This window comes from Cebus imitator, unplaced genomic scaffold (assembly GCF_001604975.1).
Source record: "Cebus imitator isolate Cc_AM_T3 unplaced genomic scaffold, Cebus_imitator-1.0 Scaffold618, whole genome shotgun sequence".
Lineage (NCBI taxonomy): Eukaryota > Metazoa > Chordata > Mammalia > Primates > Cebidae > Cebus > Cebus imitator.
In genome coordinates this window covers 345,213-362,718 of record NW_016107933.1, presented here as the reverse complement: position 1 = coordinate 362,718, position 17,506 = coordinate 345,213, and the positions used below count along the sequence as shown (strand labels likewise).

The following is a 17,506-nucleotide window of genomic DNA, read 5'->3' as shown; positions in this document are numbered from 1 at the left end:
TCAAGGGCGACAGTTCGCGTGGGGTTGCGGTGCGAGGCAGTGCGCACGCCGCACACGAGGCAGGAGGTCTCCCGCTGCTGGCCGTGCTGCCTACAGCCCGCGCACTTGCTAGGTAAGCAGAATGGTTTGAAAAAACAAAACCCGAAATTAGATGCATTTAGGAGGATCAGTGTGCTGTAGCTCCCACGTCTGGTTGTGATTATTTTTCTCTCATTTGTTGATACGAAATAATTTACATAATTTATAGGGTCCATGTGCTTGTTACGTGCATAGACTGTGTAATGATCAAGTCACAGTATTTGGGGTGCCCATCACCTTAAGCATTTATCATTTTTATGCGTTGGTATCATTTCAAGCCCTCTCCTCTATTTACTTTGAAATATACATAATGTTATTGCTAAGTATACTCACCCTAGTCAGCTATTAAACATTAGAACTTATTAATTCCATCTAACTGTATGTTTGTACCCATAACCAACCTCTCCTCATGACCCTTACTTTCCTTCCTTCCTGACCTTTGGTATCTATCCTTCTATTGTCTGTGTCCATGAGATCACGTTTTTTAACTCCGGAGTATAAGTGAGAACATGCAGTACTTATCTTTCTGTGCCTGGCTTATTTCACTTAACGTAATGACTTCCAGTTCCATCCATGTTTCTGTAAATGCATTATTTCATTCATTTTTATGGCTGAGTAATATTCTATTATGTCTATGTAACACATTTTTCTTTATCCATTCATCTATTGCTGGACACTTAGATTGAGTCCATATCTTGACTATTGTGATAGTGCAGTGACAAACATGAGTGCAGGTATCCTTTTCATATACTGATTTCTTTCCCTTTGGATAGATAACCAGTAGTAGGGTTGCTGGATTGTATGGTAGTTCCATTTTCAGTTTTTTGAAAAAAATCTCCCCACTCTTTTCCATAGTGGTTGTACTAATTTACATTCCCACCAACAGTGTGTAAGAGTTCCCTTTTCCCCAAATCCTCACCGGCATCTGTCATTTTTTGTCTTTTTAATAATAGTCATTCTAACTGGAGTGAGCTTATATTTAATTACAGGGTGTTAGTAACCAAAACAGCTTGATGTTGGTATAAAAATAGACACACACACCCATGGAACAGAATAGAGAACTCAGAAATCACTGTACCCACTTATAACCAACTGATTTTCAACAAAGGTGCCAAGAACACACACTGAGGAAACTATGTCTTTAATAAATGGTTCTGGGGAAAACTGGATAACAATATGCAGAAGAATGAAATTGGACCCCTTCTCTCTTAACATATATGAAAGTCAACTCCAGAGAGATTATAGACTTAAACATAAGACCCCAAACTATAAAACTGATAAAGGAAACATAAGGTCATTTCTTCAGGACATTGGTCTAGGCAAAGATTTTTCTTTTTGTTGCCTTTTTTCTTTTTGTTTTTGTTGTTTCTTTTTGTTTTAAGGTCTATGGCTAAGACCGCAAAAGCACGGACAACAAAAAGAAAAATAGACAAACACAACTATATTGAACTAAAAAGTGCACAGAAAAAGAAACAATCAATAGAATGAAGTGACAACTTCTTGAGAGAAAATATTTGCAAATTACTCACTCAACAAGGGACTAATACCAGTATATACAAAGAATTCAAATAACTCAACAGGTTCGTGACCAGCTGGGCCAATGTGACAAAACCCCATCTCTACTAAAAATATAAAAATTAGCCAGCTGTGTGGTACATGCCTGAAATCCCAGCTACATGGGAGGCTGAAGCGGAATTGCTTGAACCTGGGAGATGAAGTTTGCTGTGAGCCAGATTGTGCCACTGCACTCCAGCTAGGTGACAGAGTGAGACATCTCAAAAAACAAAAAACAAAAAAACCCAACACCAAAACAACTCAACAGTGTACAAACAAATAATTCCATTAAAAATGTACAAAGGGCTGGGCACAGTGGCTCATGCCTGTAATCCCAGCACTTTGAGAGGCAGAAGTGGGTGGATCACTCGTGCCCAGGAGTTTGAGACCAGCTTCAGCAACATAGTGAGATCTTCAAACGAAATTAGCCAGGCTTGCCAGTACAGGCCTGTAGTCCCAGCTACTCAAGAGGCTGAATGCAGAGGATTGCTTGAGCCCAGAGGTTGACACTGCAGTGAGCAGTTATCGCACTGCTGCACCCCAGCCAGGGTGACAGAGTGAGACTCTGCCTCAAAAAAAAAAAAAAAAAATAGGCAAAGGACATGAATAGACATTTCTCAAAAAGACATTCAAATGACCAACAGGTATATGAAAAAATGTTCAACATTACTAATCATCAGGGAAATGCAAATCAAAACCACAAGATAGTTATGTTATTTTAAATTAAATTATTTTAATATGTACCATACACAGAAGATAATGTATGCATAGGCACAGTTTAATAATAATAAAACAAATACCCATATCCAACACTTCGGTTACAAAAGAGAAATTTACCCAAAATTTGGAATCCTTGTTCACAGTACTCCCAAGTCATTTTCCTGAGTTGCTTTCAACATTCCTTTATTTTATTTGATAATTACTCCACATGCATGTGTCCCTAAATATTGTTTACTTTTGCAACATTTTAAATATTTATATAAAGACAATCTGTTATATACATACAATATACAATATGTATGTATATAAAGGTAATCTGCTATATACATACATATACAATTGTGTATTTTCAATTGTATATTGTATTCAACTTTCATACAATATACAATATGTATGTATATAGCTGATTCTCTTTACATAAAAATTTATATACGTATCTATATACACCTATCTGTATATATATGCATATATATCATGCGTATATATATGCATATATGTATCGTGTATATATATATATTGTTCTATGACTTATGTGTTCAACACAAACATTTTTAGATTAGTCTACCTTGATACATGCAAAGTTCATTCATTTTCATTGCTGTGTAGGATTTCATTATTTATTCAACAACAAAAATATATTGAACACTTATCCTGTGCCTGGCATTGAGCTAGATGCTAGAAATACACCAGTGGCCAAAACTGGCAAAACCTGTATACAAATGCAGCTTGAATTCTGCTGGAGGAGAGGGAAGAAAGATAATAAGAGAATAAATATGTTTTGAGCTAGAGATGAGTGTGAATGTATTCAAAATACTTCACTCCAAAATATACTTCCCTGACATATCTTGAGATGGCTATTCAGAGAGCTAGCAGACAGGAATAGCCTTGAAAAGCTGTCTTTTGTGGAGGAGACTTGCATCTGTAGTGGAAATGAAGTGACATAAATAACAGATGTGAATAGGCTTTCTCTGAGGCTCTCCTTTGTCCAGATCTGGGAAAGATTAACTGGGAGTCTGACACCTTTGAAAGTTTGGCGCAGAAACTTTAACCATGGGCTACCATCTATCCTTAGGCAGCTACCTGTGCAGCTTCATCTGCATAATAAGACTGCCTTTTCTTCAGGTCTTTCCTCTTCTCTCCCTCATATAACCTGTCTTAGCCATGATGCAAGCCCCTGTTCTTCCTATAACTTCAAGATGGCATAAAAACATCTATCTTGCCTTTCTTTTTCTATATTTTTTATCACTCCTGTGCTTATATTCACTTTAATAAAATTTGTATGCCTTGTTTTCCTGTTAAGCTGTGTATCAGTTGTTTCATAGACTCAAATTATCAAAACTTCGGGAGGAAAATTTAAACTTCCCTATAAGTGCAAATAAGAATTTAAAAAGGGAACAGGAACTTGGAGGGTGAAAGAGTTTGTAATTTTACACAAAGTGGTTGAGAAACATTTCATTGAGAAATGTTTCTTTGAAGAAAGACCTGCAGAAGATGAGGGATGAGCCAAGTTAAGTATCTGTGGGTGAAGCAGGAGCAGCAGGGAACAAATCTCTTGAACACCGGAACTGTGGAAGGAAGTGGCTTTTTATTCAGCTGGGAGCTGCGGGGGGTCTACAGCCTTATTCACCGAGCTCCCCGAGCTGCAGCTTCTCTCGCCTTTTATAGGCTTACAATGCTAAAGGGGAAACAATGCAAAAATACGTCATTGTTAATTTGCTGAATGACCTTACAATGTTTTGTCTTCATTGATTTGCTAATTCATATGCAGTGTGAGCAGGAACCAGCAGGGGAGGGGGGCTTACAGAGATAAGACAAAAGCAACAAGCTGCTTGTTGGCAGAGGTGTTTCCAGGATGGAGCCTGGTCTGTGGAGACTCGGGGGTGTGAACTAGTGCTAGGCTCTCACAATTGTTGAAAGGTGCAAACAATCCAAATGTCAACCAGTGAATGAATAAACAAAATATGGTATATACATAAAATAAATATTATTCAGACTTAAGAAGGAAATTCTGACATAGGCTGTAACATGAATGAAGCTTGAAGACATATGGTATATGAAATAAACCAAATATAAAAGAACAAATATTGTATTATTCCACTTATAAGAAATACCTAGAGTAATACAATTCATAAAGACAGAAGGCAGCATAGAAGGTACTAGGGTCTGGGAAGGAAGAAATGAGGAGTTACTGCTTAATGGGTACAGAGTTTCTGTATGAGATAATGAAAAAAATCTGGAAATAGATTGCACATTTAAAAATGGATGAAAGGGTAAATTTGATGTGTATTTTATCACTTTCTATTTTGATAAAGTACACACAGAATGTGAGGAGGCAGCACGGGAAGGTCATGGCTCCAGTAAAGTGCTAACAGAAAGGTAGAAGTAGGGAATCCATACATCAGACAGACAAGCAGCAAGAGGAAGAAATGTAAGATCCCAGAAGAAAAACAGAATACCTCTAATTCCCACCTCCCCCACAACTCCCACGTCATCTAGCCAAGAAATCATACTTTACTTACACTGACAAAAGAACACTGGAGTTACAAATCTTGGGCATAATCCCAAGCTTGCTGTGACAGAAAGGACACAGAAATCAGCTAGAAGGGGCTCCCAAAGGCCAATTCTGGAACAATTTCAGCACCAAAATAAATAATTGATATTAACAGATTATAGGCCATTGAATAAAATAGAAAAACATGCTTCCAGAATCATAGAAACAAACATATACAGAGAATATAAAACTCTTCTTCAAAGTAGAAAGCCAATTAACAAGTGTAGAAGAAACAACAGAATTATAAAATCTTCATTTGGAAGTGATTATAGTAAGTGATTAAAGCAAGTATCATCAATGAATGAAACTAGAGACTCAAGTTTTTTAAACATTGTTTTATAATTATTACCATTTATATTACGTGGTTATTTTAAAATGTATTTTTAGAGACAGGTTCTCTCTGTGGCCCAGGCTGCAGTGCAGTGGCATGATCACAGCTCAGTGCTGCCTCGGACTCCCAGGCTCAAACAATCAAACCATTTCAGCCTCCTGAGTAGCTGGGACTGCAGGCACACGCCACCATGCTTAGCTAATTTGTTTTGTTTTTTATTTTTTGTAGAGATGGGGTCTCACCATGTTGCCTATGGTCTCAAACTCTTGGCCTCAAGCGATTCTTCCACCTCAGCCTCCCAAAGTGCTAGGGATACAGGCATGAGCCACCATGTCTGGCCTTAGTAGATCAAGACTGACAAGTAAAAATACATATACATATACTCACAAGATTTCCTTTTAAGATACTGACGATTATAAAAGGAAAATTGTAACTTCACAGTGCAAAATCTGGCAGATACCATCTGAACCAAGAGGGGAAAGTTTAAATGACCAGCAATTGGGTGAGTCACAAGCCCCCTAGTAGGGTATGATGATGAACTCAGAATACAGTATTACTTCCATGGTTTCCTTACCAAAAAGGCATAGCATAAATCTAACATGAGGAAGCATCAGACAAGTCCAGTGAAAGGCCAGTCTAGAAAACAACTGGCCTGTTCATTTTCCCCCGATATATTCATGAGAAAACATCTGATAATGTGATAGGCAGTAATACCCCCAAACCACATGAAAAGGAGGGTGTTTTAAGTAATTTCTTTGAATAAAGTACATCAGGTATGTCAACCATATTATAAAAGTTAAAGCATATTCTGCTTTTTTCAGGTTGCTTTGAAAATGACCTGTTAGGAAGTCATGAAAATGGACATTTTTCTTTTTGCCTAGATTCTGAACAAGTCTGTTGAGAAGTGTTGAGTCTGAACAAGAGAACTTAGGCAAAGAAAATGTGTCGACAACTTAAAGATGATAGTCAATTCTTTGCCTATTTATCTTAAGGTACACATAATTTACCGTGCATTTCCTTACTTGGGTTAGGAACCAATGTTCTCTTTATGTGGAGATCTAGGGAGATGAATGAGAAGGAAAGATGTAGACAGAAGAGAAAAGTGTTGATAGTTCTGTCAATGAGACACAGTCCTATTCAGCAGTGGCCTGAAGGATCTGACTGTGGCAAGGCTGTTAGGTACAACCTTTAAGCTTATTTCATATTAACCTTCATGTTTACATCACCCTGGGTGATCAGGCATTAGGATCTCTGTTTTATTCTTCCTCAGTTCACCCAGGATTGAGTTGAACAAACAAAATTCTATTAGTTATTTTTACTGACATACACAATGGCTCTGGCTGGCTGCAGCAGCCTCCTTCCTGAAAATGGAGTCTCTCTCAAGCACCAAACAAGTCGAGGAAGACTCTGTGCTTCTCCCCAAGTCATCTCCTTGCCTCACACCCAGAGTTTTATAAATCCCTGTCCCTTATGTTATGTGATAGCTAGTCTCCATACATAGTTCCCCAGTGAACCATGCCCTTGGCATTCACAGTTCTATAAACTACTGTTGACTCTGGGCCAACTTTGTGACTCATTCCCAACCAATAGCATACAGCAGAATCAAAGTTGGCTTTTAAGAGCTGCAACTTCTACGTGTCTTGGAATGTTTGCTCTTGGGATGCTCCCTCTCAGAAATCAATTCCCATTCTGTAAGAGGCCCAAGCCACATGGAGTAACCCAAGCCAGCTCTTACCAAGCAATCATTAGCAAACTGTTAGCTATCTTGAAGCCCAGATTAGCCTTCAGCCCCAGCTGCTCTATGACTGCACATCTATTAGCAAAAATGAACTTCCCAGCTAAACCACCAAATGGGCTTATTATGGACAATAAATTGTTGTCTAACACTAAATTTTGGGGTGATTTGTCTTACAGCAATGGGTAACTAGAACATCTTCTCAATCATTTGATGTTTTTACTTAAGTATCTTTATCATATGTGTGTGGTTTTTGTTTTTTGTTTTTTTTTTTTGAGACGGAGTCTGCTCTATCGTCCCAGCTGGAGTGCAGTGGCGAAATCTCGGCTCACTGCAACCTCCGCGTCCTGGGTTCAAGCGATTCTCCTGCCTTAACCTCCCGAGTAGCTGAGACTACAGGCATGTGCCACCACGCCTGGCAATTTTTTGTATTTTTAGTAGAGACAGGGTTTCACCGTGTTAGCCAGGATAGCTTCGATCTCCTGATCTCATGATCCACTTGCCTTGACCTCCCAAAGTGCTGGGATTACAGACATGAGCCACTGTGCCTGCCCAGTATGTATCTTTTAATATATAATTTTGCAATAAAATGGTATTATACCCTATGTAGTTTCCCAATGACTTTTAAAAATTCAAAAATGTGTTTTTCAATCTATCCTTTTTTTAGTCATCTTCTCAGTCATTTGATGTTTTTATTTAAATATGTTTATCACATGTATATATCTTTTATTTTTTGAGATGGAGTCTCACTCTGTCGCCCAGACTGGAGTGCAGTGGCGTGAGCTCAGCTCACTGCAACCTCTGCCTCCCGGGTTCAAGCGATTCTCCTAAGCCTCCTAAGTAGCTGGGACTACAGGCGCATGCCACCACACCCAGCTAATTTTTTGTATTTTTGGTAGAGATGGAGTTTCATCGTGTTAGCCAGGATGGCCTCCATCTCCTGACCTCGTGATCCGCCTACCTCAGCCTCCCGGTGCTGGGATAACAGGCATGAGCCACCACACCTAGCCGGTATGTATCTTTTAATACATAATTTTGCACAACAAAGTATCATACCCTATATTTCCGAATGACTTTTAAAAACTCAGAAATGTTTTTCAATCTATCCCTTTTTTAGTCTCATTTTTTTAGTCTCAATTTTTTTTAGTCTCAATTTTTTTAGTCTCAATCATTTGATGTCATTTAAATATCTTTATCAGATATAGATATAGATTTTTTTTTTTTTTTGAGATGGAGTCTCACATTGTCACCCAGGCTGGAGTGCAGCGGCGTGATCTCGGCTCACTGCATTCTCCACCTCCCGAGCTCAAGCAATTCTCCTACTTCAGCCTCCCGAGTAGCTGGGACTACTGGTGCATGCCACCACACCCAGCCAATTTTTTGTATTTTTAGTAGAGATGGGTTTTCACCATGTTAGCCAGGATGGACTTGATCACCTGACCTCATGATCCACCCACCTCAGCGTCCCAAAGTGCTGGGATTGAAGGAATGAGCCACCACGCCTGTTATGTATCTTTTAATATACAATTTTGCCAAATATATATATATATATCACACCCTATGTAGTTTCCCAATGATTTTTAAGAACTCAAAAATATGTTTTTCAATCTATCCCTTTTTTTGTTTTAGAGACATAGTCTTGCTATGTTTCCTAGATTGGTCTTGGACACCTGGGCAATACAGTGATCCTCCTACCTCAGCAAAGTAGCTAGGACTACAGATGTGCTCCACCATGCCAGCTTTATCCACGTTTTGCTTAGCTTTATTCATTTTCACTGCTGTTTCTACTGTGTTAATATTCCAAAATTTATCCATTCTCCTAATGGACATTCAGACAATCATTCGGTATGATGATCAGTGCTGCTAAGAATATCTTTATGCATCTCTTGATGCCCACATGCAATCATTGATGTAGTATATCTCTACGGATTCATAATATCACTACTAATGAATTCCTATTCCACATACATTCCAAAGCTCAGTATTGTCACACATCCTAATTTTTCCTCATTTATGGCTGTAAAATCATACATTACTGGTGGCTCTAATTTGCATTTTAACTACTAATGAAGTTAATCATCTTTTCATGTTTCTGGAAATTTGTATTTTCTCTTCTGTAAATATTCATGTATTCAGCCCATATTCCTAGTGGTATTGATCTGTACAAATTAAAATTTCCAGATTATAATAGCTTGTTAAGCATACTGTGGAAATAATATCTGTTTTGTGCCTCGACTTTTCACCTCCCTTTTGGTATACTTTGATAAGCAGTTCTTTAATGTGAACAAATACATCAAAAATTTTATATAGCTCATTTTTAGCCTGTTTAAGAAATCCTTCCCTAACACCACAAAATCATTCCTAACATATTCCTCCAAATTATTCCACTTTTGCCTTTCATATAACTGTTACAGTGAGGGTAGGGATCTAATTTTTTTTCTGTGTGAACCATTTCTATCTCAGAGCCAATTTTGAACAGTTCATCCTTTTTGTTTTGTTTTTTGAGATAGTCTCTCTGTTGCCCAGGCTGGAGTGCAGAGGCATGATCTCAGCTCACTGCAACCTCTGCCTCCTGGGGTCAAGCAATTCTCCTGCCTCAGCCTCCTGAGTAGTGGGGACTACAGGCACGTGGCACAGCATCTGGCTAATTTTTGTAGTTTTAGTAGAGGCAGGGTTTTGCCATGTTGTCCAGACTGGCCTCGAACTCCTGACCTCAGGTGATCCACCCACCTTGGTCTCCAAAAGTGCTGGGATTACAGGCGTGAGTCACCACAACGAGCTACAGTTCATTCTTTCTCTGTATTTCTTGTCATGAATGCTTCTAACATCTTACCATTCTTTTTCAGTAGGCTTTCTATAAATAAACCTATATTTATCATGTTATTAACCATGCTTAGGTACTCTGGATTACATTTACTAATGCTTGCTTGGGATTTCCACATTTCTTGTTCATGGGTAATATTAGTCTACAATGTTCATTTCTTATACTTTACCTGACTTTGGCACTGGGTTATATTAGCAAAACTGTGCTTGTACATTATCTCCTCTGGAAGATTTTGCATAAAACTTGAATGATCTATTTGTTGAAATTTTGACAGATCTTGTCTTAAAAAATAACTGGGCTTAATGTGTTCATTAAGATTTAACTTTTTGATGATTTTAAAACTATTAATCCTTAGGGAAGTTATATTTTCCTGGGAATTTTCCCAGTTTTGGTAGAGACAAAAAAAAAAACTTGTGGGAAGTGAGTATCAGAGATGAGGGACTCAATGATCCTGAAAAGTCTGTTCTTCACAAGTTTGAAACAGTAAGACTGAGTAATGCAGGAGGCAAAAGCTGAATTCTTTTATTTTTGCTATGCTCCCAATAACATTTTCCTGTTTTCTATTTTTTAAAGTTCCTTGGCAGAAAAACAACCTAGCACTTTATGAAATGGGTGGTTTCGGCCCTTAAGTGGTTGTCCCCCTTACTGATAAACTTGGCTAAACTAGATGTTAGCATCTGTAAAGCCCAACAATTTTAGTTTGACTTGTGAGGGAAGTATTTTTAGCTGGCTAATCTTATGATTCACATTTTAGAAATGCTGAAATGGGCTAAATCACTTGTTAAAGGATCTAAGTCCATTTTCTGGAGAAAAGAGCATCTGAACTCAGAGCCTAAGTATTTGCCCAGTGACCTTCAGAGTATGGGGAGAAAACGAACATTTTCTGACAAAGGCAAAAAAGTAGGAAGTAATGGTAAAAGTCATCTGGTTCATTTTATGTCCAGGGATGATGACCTGAATTCCACATGTTCCTGGGCCTTCTGGTGGGTGGTAACCAGAGAACTCACAGAAGCAGGCACAGCCTGGGAGACAAGTTGTGCTCCCATATTGGCTACATTGTGAGATAATTTGACATTTTTCAGTAAATTGCAAAAGCAGTGGTTGTCTGACTTTTACTTACCAATTTAATATAGCAAAAGTAATCACTTTTTATGAGGAAAAACAAGTGAAATACCATGTGCTCTGACTTCAAGTGACTTTATATCTGACTCATAACAAGCAGTCAAGAAGAAAACTCAAAGGATAGTATGTCTGCATAGTTTATGGAGTGATTTTCTTCTCAGGTGAATGGCTTAGAAAGCAGAGAAACAATTCAAAGTCTTACCATGAAGTACAGAATCTGCTTTAAGACTATTAAAAACATGTTAGTGACAGTGAGGTAGCTACAGGTCACCTGTTCATGTTTCTTTTCTAAAACATTCTTTCTAGTACCACTGGCTTGCATAACAGTTTCAAAAAATAGAATCCTAGATTTATCTGAAGTCTGGATTTTATGGCTGTACTTTTACATAAACAGCAGGCTTCCCAGTGATGCTCACGAAGCTGGTAGCTGTTATCATACATCACTAGGAAATCAAATACTAACCCTGCAATCTTAAAAACTCTCAATTTCATAACTTAAGAACATATGAATAAACATTTTACAGCAGCTTTCCTAGTATTCTTAAGGTTACCCTGCATCATGAAGTCTCCAATGTTTGATGAGGTCTAACTCTGAAGTTTTATGCACGATTAACTACTATTCATCACTTTTTCCCCAGAATGAATTCTTTGATATTCAGTACAGAATAAGCTTCAGTTCCCACATGCATTTTATTTATACAGTTTTTCTCAATTATGCGTCCTCTGATGATTAGTAAGAGATGAGCTCTGACTAAAAGCCTTCCCACATTCTTTACATTTATAAGGTTTTTCCCCTGTATGAATTCTCATGTGTGTCATAAGGGATGAACTCTGTCTGAAAGCTTTTCCACACACTTTACAGTTATATGGTTTCTCTCCAGTATGAATTCTCTGGTGCTGAATTAAAGCTGAGCTTTGGTTGAAGGCTTTCTCACAGTCATTACATTTATAAGGTTTTTCTCCAGTATGAATTTTTCGATGAGTATTAACGCCTGAGTGGGAACTGAAAGCTTTTCCACATTCCTTACAATTATATGGTTTCTCTCCAGTGTGAATCCTGTGGTGTATATTAAGCCGTGAAATCCAGGAGAAGGCTTTCCCACATTCATTACATTTGTAGGGTTTTTCTCCAGTGTGAATTCTTTGATGTTGTATGAGAGCTGAGCTTTGGCTAAAGGCTTTCCCACATTCTTTGCAAGCATATGGTTTCTCACCAGTGTGAATTCTCTGATGTATAATAAGAGCTGAATGATAACTGAATACTTTTCCACACTCATTACAATGAAAGGGTTTCTCTCCAGTATGAATTCGATGGTGCCTACTTAGCCGTGATATTGAAGTGAAGGCTTTCCCACACTGAGTACATTCATATGGCTTCTCCCCGGTATGAATTCTGTGGTGCTGAATGAGAGATGAGCACTGACTGAAGGCCCTCCCACATTCATTACACTTATAGGGCTTCTCTCCTGTGTGAATTCGCTGGTGATTATTAAGAGAGGAACTACCTTTAAATGTTTTTCCACATTCCTTGCATTTATAAGGTCTCTCTCCAGTATGCATTCTCTGGTGTCCAATAAGAGATGTGGTGAAACTGAAGGCTTTTCCACATTCACTACATATATATGGTTTCTCTCCCGTATGAACCCTCAAGTGCTGAGTTAGGGATGAGCTTTGGCTGAAGGCTTTCCTACATTCCTTACATTTATAGAGCTTCTCTCCAGTATGGATTCTCTGGTGTTTACTCAGGGAGGAACTGTGGAGGAAGATTTTCCCACAGATATTACATTTATAACATTTACGCACTGTGTTAACTCCCAGTTGTTTAAAGAGAACTGAATACTGCTGTGAAAGGGGTTTCCTTCCTCTGGAAACTATTCTAGGTTTTCTAATAAGTGATGATTTTAGACCAAGGTTTTTCCCAAGTTCAATACCTTTAAAGCTCCTCTCCTTCATGTAGACTTTTCTGATGCTAACTAACATTTTCCTGAAAAGTTTGTTCTTTTTGCCTTGTTGCTTCTCTAACTTATCTTCGTGTATGTAGGTTTTCTCCAACTTGAAGTCAAATGGGCCATCAATTATAAGTTTTTTCATGACTTCCTGATTTTCTTCTTCAGAAACTATGGTTTCAAACAAGCTCTCCCATCCTAAAATAGACAAAACATATAAGTCTTTCTTGCACTAATAAAAAAAAGTGACATAAAAACATATAAGGATAGTTAAAAAATAGAGCCTTGAAATCTTAGGAAAGGAAGCAAAAAAGAAGAGGAGGCAGGAAGCAAATTGACAGATGTGTGGGTGGGAAGGGTCTGAAGAAACCTACATGTAGGTGGGCTGAGGAACTTGGGGGGACAAGAGGAGGAGCCAGATTTGAACTATTAACAAAGCATAGCTCACTAGCATATGAGGCCTTTCTGAGACAGCCCGTGTCATTACTCAGCTTCATCTTCCAGGGCAGTCACCAGTGCACTCAGGTAAATCCCAATGGAAAACTGCAGAGAGGCTATAAATAAATGAAAGAGAATAGCTCTGCAAAACACAAGGTCTCAAGCAGTGCTACTCTAGGCCTCCTCAGAGGGCTGTAAATAATGGCATCCACTTAAGCAATATTAACTGAGTGCGTACTGTGTGCTACACAAAGGTCAACAGTCTGGGAATGACAGGGCACAAGCCAGACAAGGGCAGACTCTCAAGGCTTACATTCTAGCAGTGTGGTACAGACAATGACCAAGTGCTGTGTAATAAGAGTGAATAGGCTATTTTAAACCAGGTGATGAGGAAATGAAATTAAAGATGAGATATAAATAACAAGCACTGGCCAAGCAAAAATGTGAATGTGTGTATAAAGGTGATTCCAGTCAGAATGAATAGTAACACAAAGGTCCTAGGCAGGAATAAGCCTCCTGTGTTCCAGGACACACAGCAGTCCATGGTAGCTGAAACAGGGTGAACAAGGGGGAAGTGTCACCAATTAGGAAAAGAGGTGGACCAGGCTGTATCATGGAGCGTTTTCTACGATACAGAAAGATACTGGAATTTCATCAGCATTACTGAGAGCCAGAAAGGACATGACACAACATGGTTTTGTTTAAAAAGGATCACTCTGGTTGCTGTGTGAAAAACAAACTGTAATGGGGCCAGGGAGAAAGAGAACAAGGGCAGCTGCAGAACAGTACTCTTCCTGGAGGAAGATGGTGGTGGCTGGCACTGTCATGTGACGATAAGAGATGGAAAGAGGTGGGCATATTTGGGATGTTCTGCAAGTAGCACTGGCAGGTATCTTCACCTACGAATAGAGCACAGAGGCAATGAAAAAGAGGACTCAAGGATGACTCCTATTTTTTGGTCAGGGGCAGCTCAATGGACACCAATGCCATTATCATGATATTGAGGAATAAAAGAACATTCTTGAGAATAATTTTTTGTCCACCTTTTTGGTTACTTAAGATACAGTATAAGAAATGGAATCACTGATTCAAAAGAAATGAATGTATTTTATAAAAGAGCTTTTATTTTCTTAACTACAAAAGAAATATATAATCATTATAAGAAAAACAGAAAACTATTAAAATGAACATACAGCTTACCCATAAATACATCATGCAATTGTAATCACTATTATATGTGGGATGTAGCTCACCAGAATTTTCTGCATATTAAAAATCACTTTTAATTAAAAAATAAAAATGGGTTGAAATTAAGCTTCCTTTACCCTCATTTCACTTAAAAATCATGAGTTTCTCTCCATATCAATAAATGTAATCTTTTTTTTTTTTTTTTTTTGAGACAGAGTCTCACACTGTCACCAGGCTGGAATGCAGTGGCATGATCTCAGCTCACTGCAACCTCCATCTCCTGGGTTCAAGCAATTCTCCTGCCTCAGCCTCCCGAGTAACTGGGATTACAGGCACCCACAACCACGCCCAGCTAATTTTTGTATTTTTAGTAGATATGGGATTTTACCATATTGGCCAGGCTGGTCTTCAACTCCTGACCTCAGGTGATCCGCCCATCTCAGCCTCCCAAAGCGCTGGTATTACACAGGTGAACCACCGCTGTCTGGCCAACATCATCATTTTAATGGCTACATAGTATGTCCAATGCATGAACACATCATCATCTAATAAATCACTTTTTGAGAGTCATTTAATCTCCTCCTTTTGTGGCAGTGATGCCTCATGTTGTAATAAACATTCTTTTACAACATCATTGTAACTCTGCACAGTTATCTGTGCAGAAATTATCTTCAGATAAATTTCTAGACTTGGAATTGATTTTTTTTTTTTTTTTTTTTGAGGTAGAGTCTCACTCTGTCGCCTAGGCTGGAGTGCAGTGGCACAATCCGGGCTCACTGCAACCTCCACCTCCTGGGTTCAAGCAGTTCTCTGCCTCAGCCTCCCAAGTAGGTGGGACCACAGGTGCCCGCCACCACACCTGGCTACATTTTTGTATTTTTAGTAGAGACAGGGTTTCACCATCTTGGCCAGGCTGTTCTTGAACTCCCAACCTTAAGATCCACCTGCCTTTGCCTCCCAAAGTGCTGAGATTACAGGTGTGAGCCACCACACCCAGCCAGAATTGATTTTAATAAAGCCAGACCATTTTCAGAAAGACTGTACCAGTTGCAGTCCCATTAATAATACTGCTTATCACCCACAGCAGGGGCAAAACATCGGATATATATTTCTTAATCCTTGGTAATTTAATAAGGGAAAAATGGTAACTCGTACTTTGTTTGAATTTCACTGACTTTAATTTAATGAAGTTGAACAGTGTTTCAAAAACTCCCTTGTGGATTTTTAACCCACAGGCCTTGCCTTTTCAATCACAATACTCATGGGTTTGTACTGTGATGATTTACTCTCGGCACCTTTGTCTCTTTATATTATGCCTTTGTAGTCCCATAACCATCTTAGCAATATTAATAACAGGGAAAAACTGGAAACTAAAATTTCCAAAAGGAAGATTGTTTAATTGGCTTAATATACAATACAGTCCGTTCAATGAGGTAGGTCTCTATTCACTGAGGGCTGACTAACTGAAGGACATTCACAATTAAAAACAGGCTTGAGAACCAACTCTACAATCAATCTTTCTGTGTCTCTCTCTGTGTCTGTTTCTCACACACATACACATTGAAACAAATATTCACGCAGTTTGAATGGATAATAAACAATAATTGATCATAGTTGATAAAATTCCAGGTGACTTGTTCTTGCTCTTCTGTTTTTACAATAGCATGTAGAATTTGTACAAATTTAAAATAATTAATTTTTTTAAATGCTTGTAAAACACTGACAATTTGGTAACAATGATTTATTTGCCAACCAGAAAGCTCAGAGTGAAATTTGAAACTCATTTATAGCTACCATTCTGGTCCTTACTACACATGTATTTATTTTCTAAATTTCTGACTGAATTTCTATTTTGTTATATCACCACTGTTGCAGTCAATTACCTTGCATTGTTGGTACAGTGTGGCAGAAACAAAAGATCTCTGAAATGAAAGAAAGGACTGAATCTTCAAAGCAAAGGGCCCAGTAAAGTGCCAAAAAACAAAGTAAAAAACTCTTTAATACAACCTAATGAAAAGTCTGAATTCCAAAGATAAAGAAGATCTCCTATAAGATTCCAAAGAGAAGACAGAAAAAACAAACAAGTTACCGATACAGGAAATAGAATCGGACCAATGGGATTATTTGTCAGCAGCACTCCATGCCCAGAGAGTAGAGCAGTTTGGACAACACTAACATGGAAAAAAAAAATGGATGCCAGAGTTCTAGATCCAAAACACAAATCTCAGAGAGAAAAAAACAACTGATTTTAGACATGTACAGATATTGCACATATGAGCCTTTCTGAAAAACATTACTCCAGAAAATATTCTAGTGAAACCAAAGGGAACAATATGAAGACAGCGCTGATGAATGGAAATCCAAAAGTGAACTGAGCCAGAAAGCCACACCCTGTCCAGGTGAGAAATAAACACTAGGCAAGTGGTAAAGCCCGAGAGAGGCCTCCTCCACTGCCAGAAGCACACACAAAATTCACGGGAGAATGAATAGGGAAGCTTATGATGCGGTCATCTTAAGGGGTTAAGCGGGACTGAAGCATACACAAAATTTACGGGAGAACGAATAGGGAAGCCTATGATGCAGTCATCTTAAGGGGTCAAGCAGGACTCAGTGACATGCCCTAGGAGCCAGGATCTGGGACACATTATTTTCTACATTTTCACAGAAAAGAGAAGAATGGCATGATGAGTATGTGGAAGCCCACGTAAATTCTGTAACTGTTACCGTTTGTTACATCTTCTTTCTCTCTTTCATGTATGTAAATACATACACATATATCTGTTTTTTTTCCCCTGCTGAACCATGTATAGTAATTTCACACCAAAGAAATAAAAGCAAAAGATGGTTCCAGGATGAAATTATGAGGGTTGTAGTGATTTAAAAAAAAAAAAAATGTACTGTATGTTCAAGCCACTCGCGGTGGCTCAAGCCTGTAATCCCAGCACTTTGGGAGGCCGAGGTGGGTGGATCACGAGGTCAAGAGATCGAGACCATCCTGGTCAACATGGTGAAACCCCGT

At 38.5% G+C, this 17,506-nt stretch overlaps 1 protein-coding gene across 1 annotated transcript in view; it reads right to left on the bottom strand.

Moving 5' to 3' along the window:
* Positions 1 to 10,891: 10,891 nt before the first annotated feature.
* ZNF879 (zinc finger protein 879) overlaps positions 10,892 to 17,506 on the bottom strand; it is a 13,978-nt gene continuing 7,363 nt past the window's right edge. Inside the window, exon 5 of the mRNA XM_017517124.2 lies at positions 10,892 to 13,059. Coding sequence (XP_017372613.1) covers positions 11,624 to 13,059 — 1,436 coding nt within the window. The 3' untranslated portion in view covers positions 10,892 to 11,623. The remainder of the gene's footprint in view (positions 13,060 to 17,506) is intronic.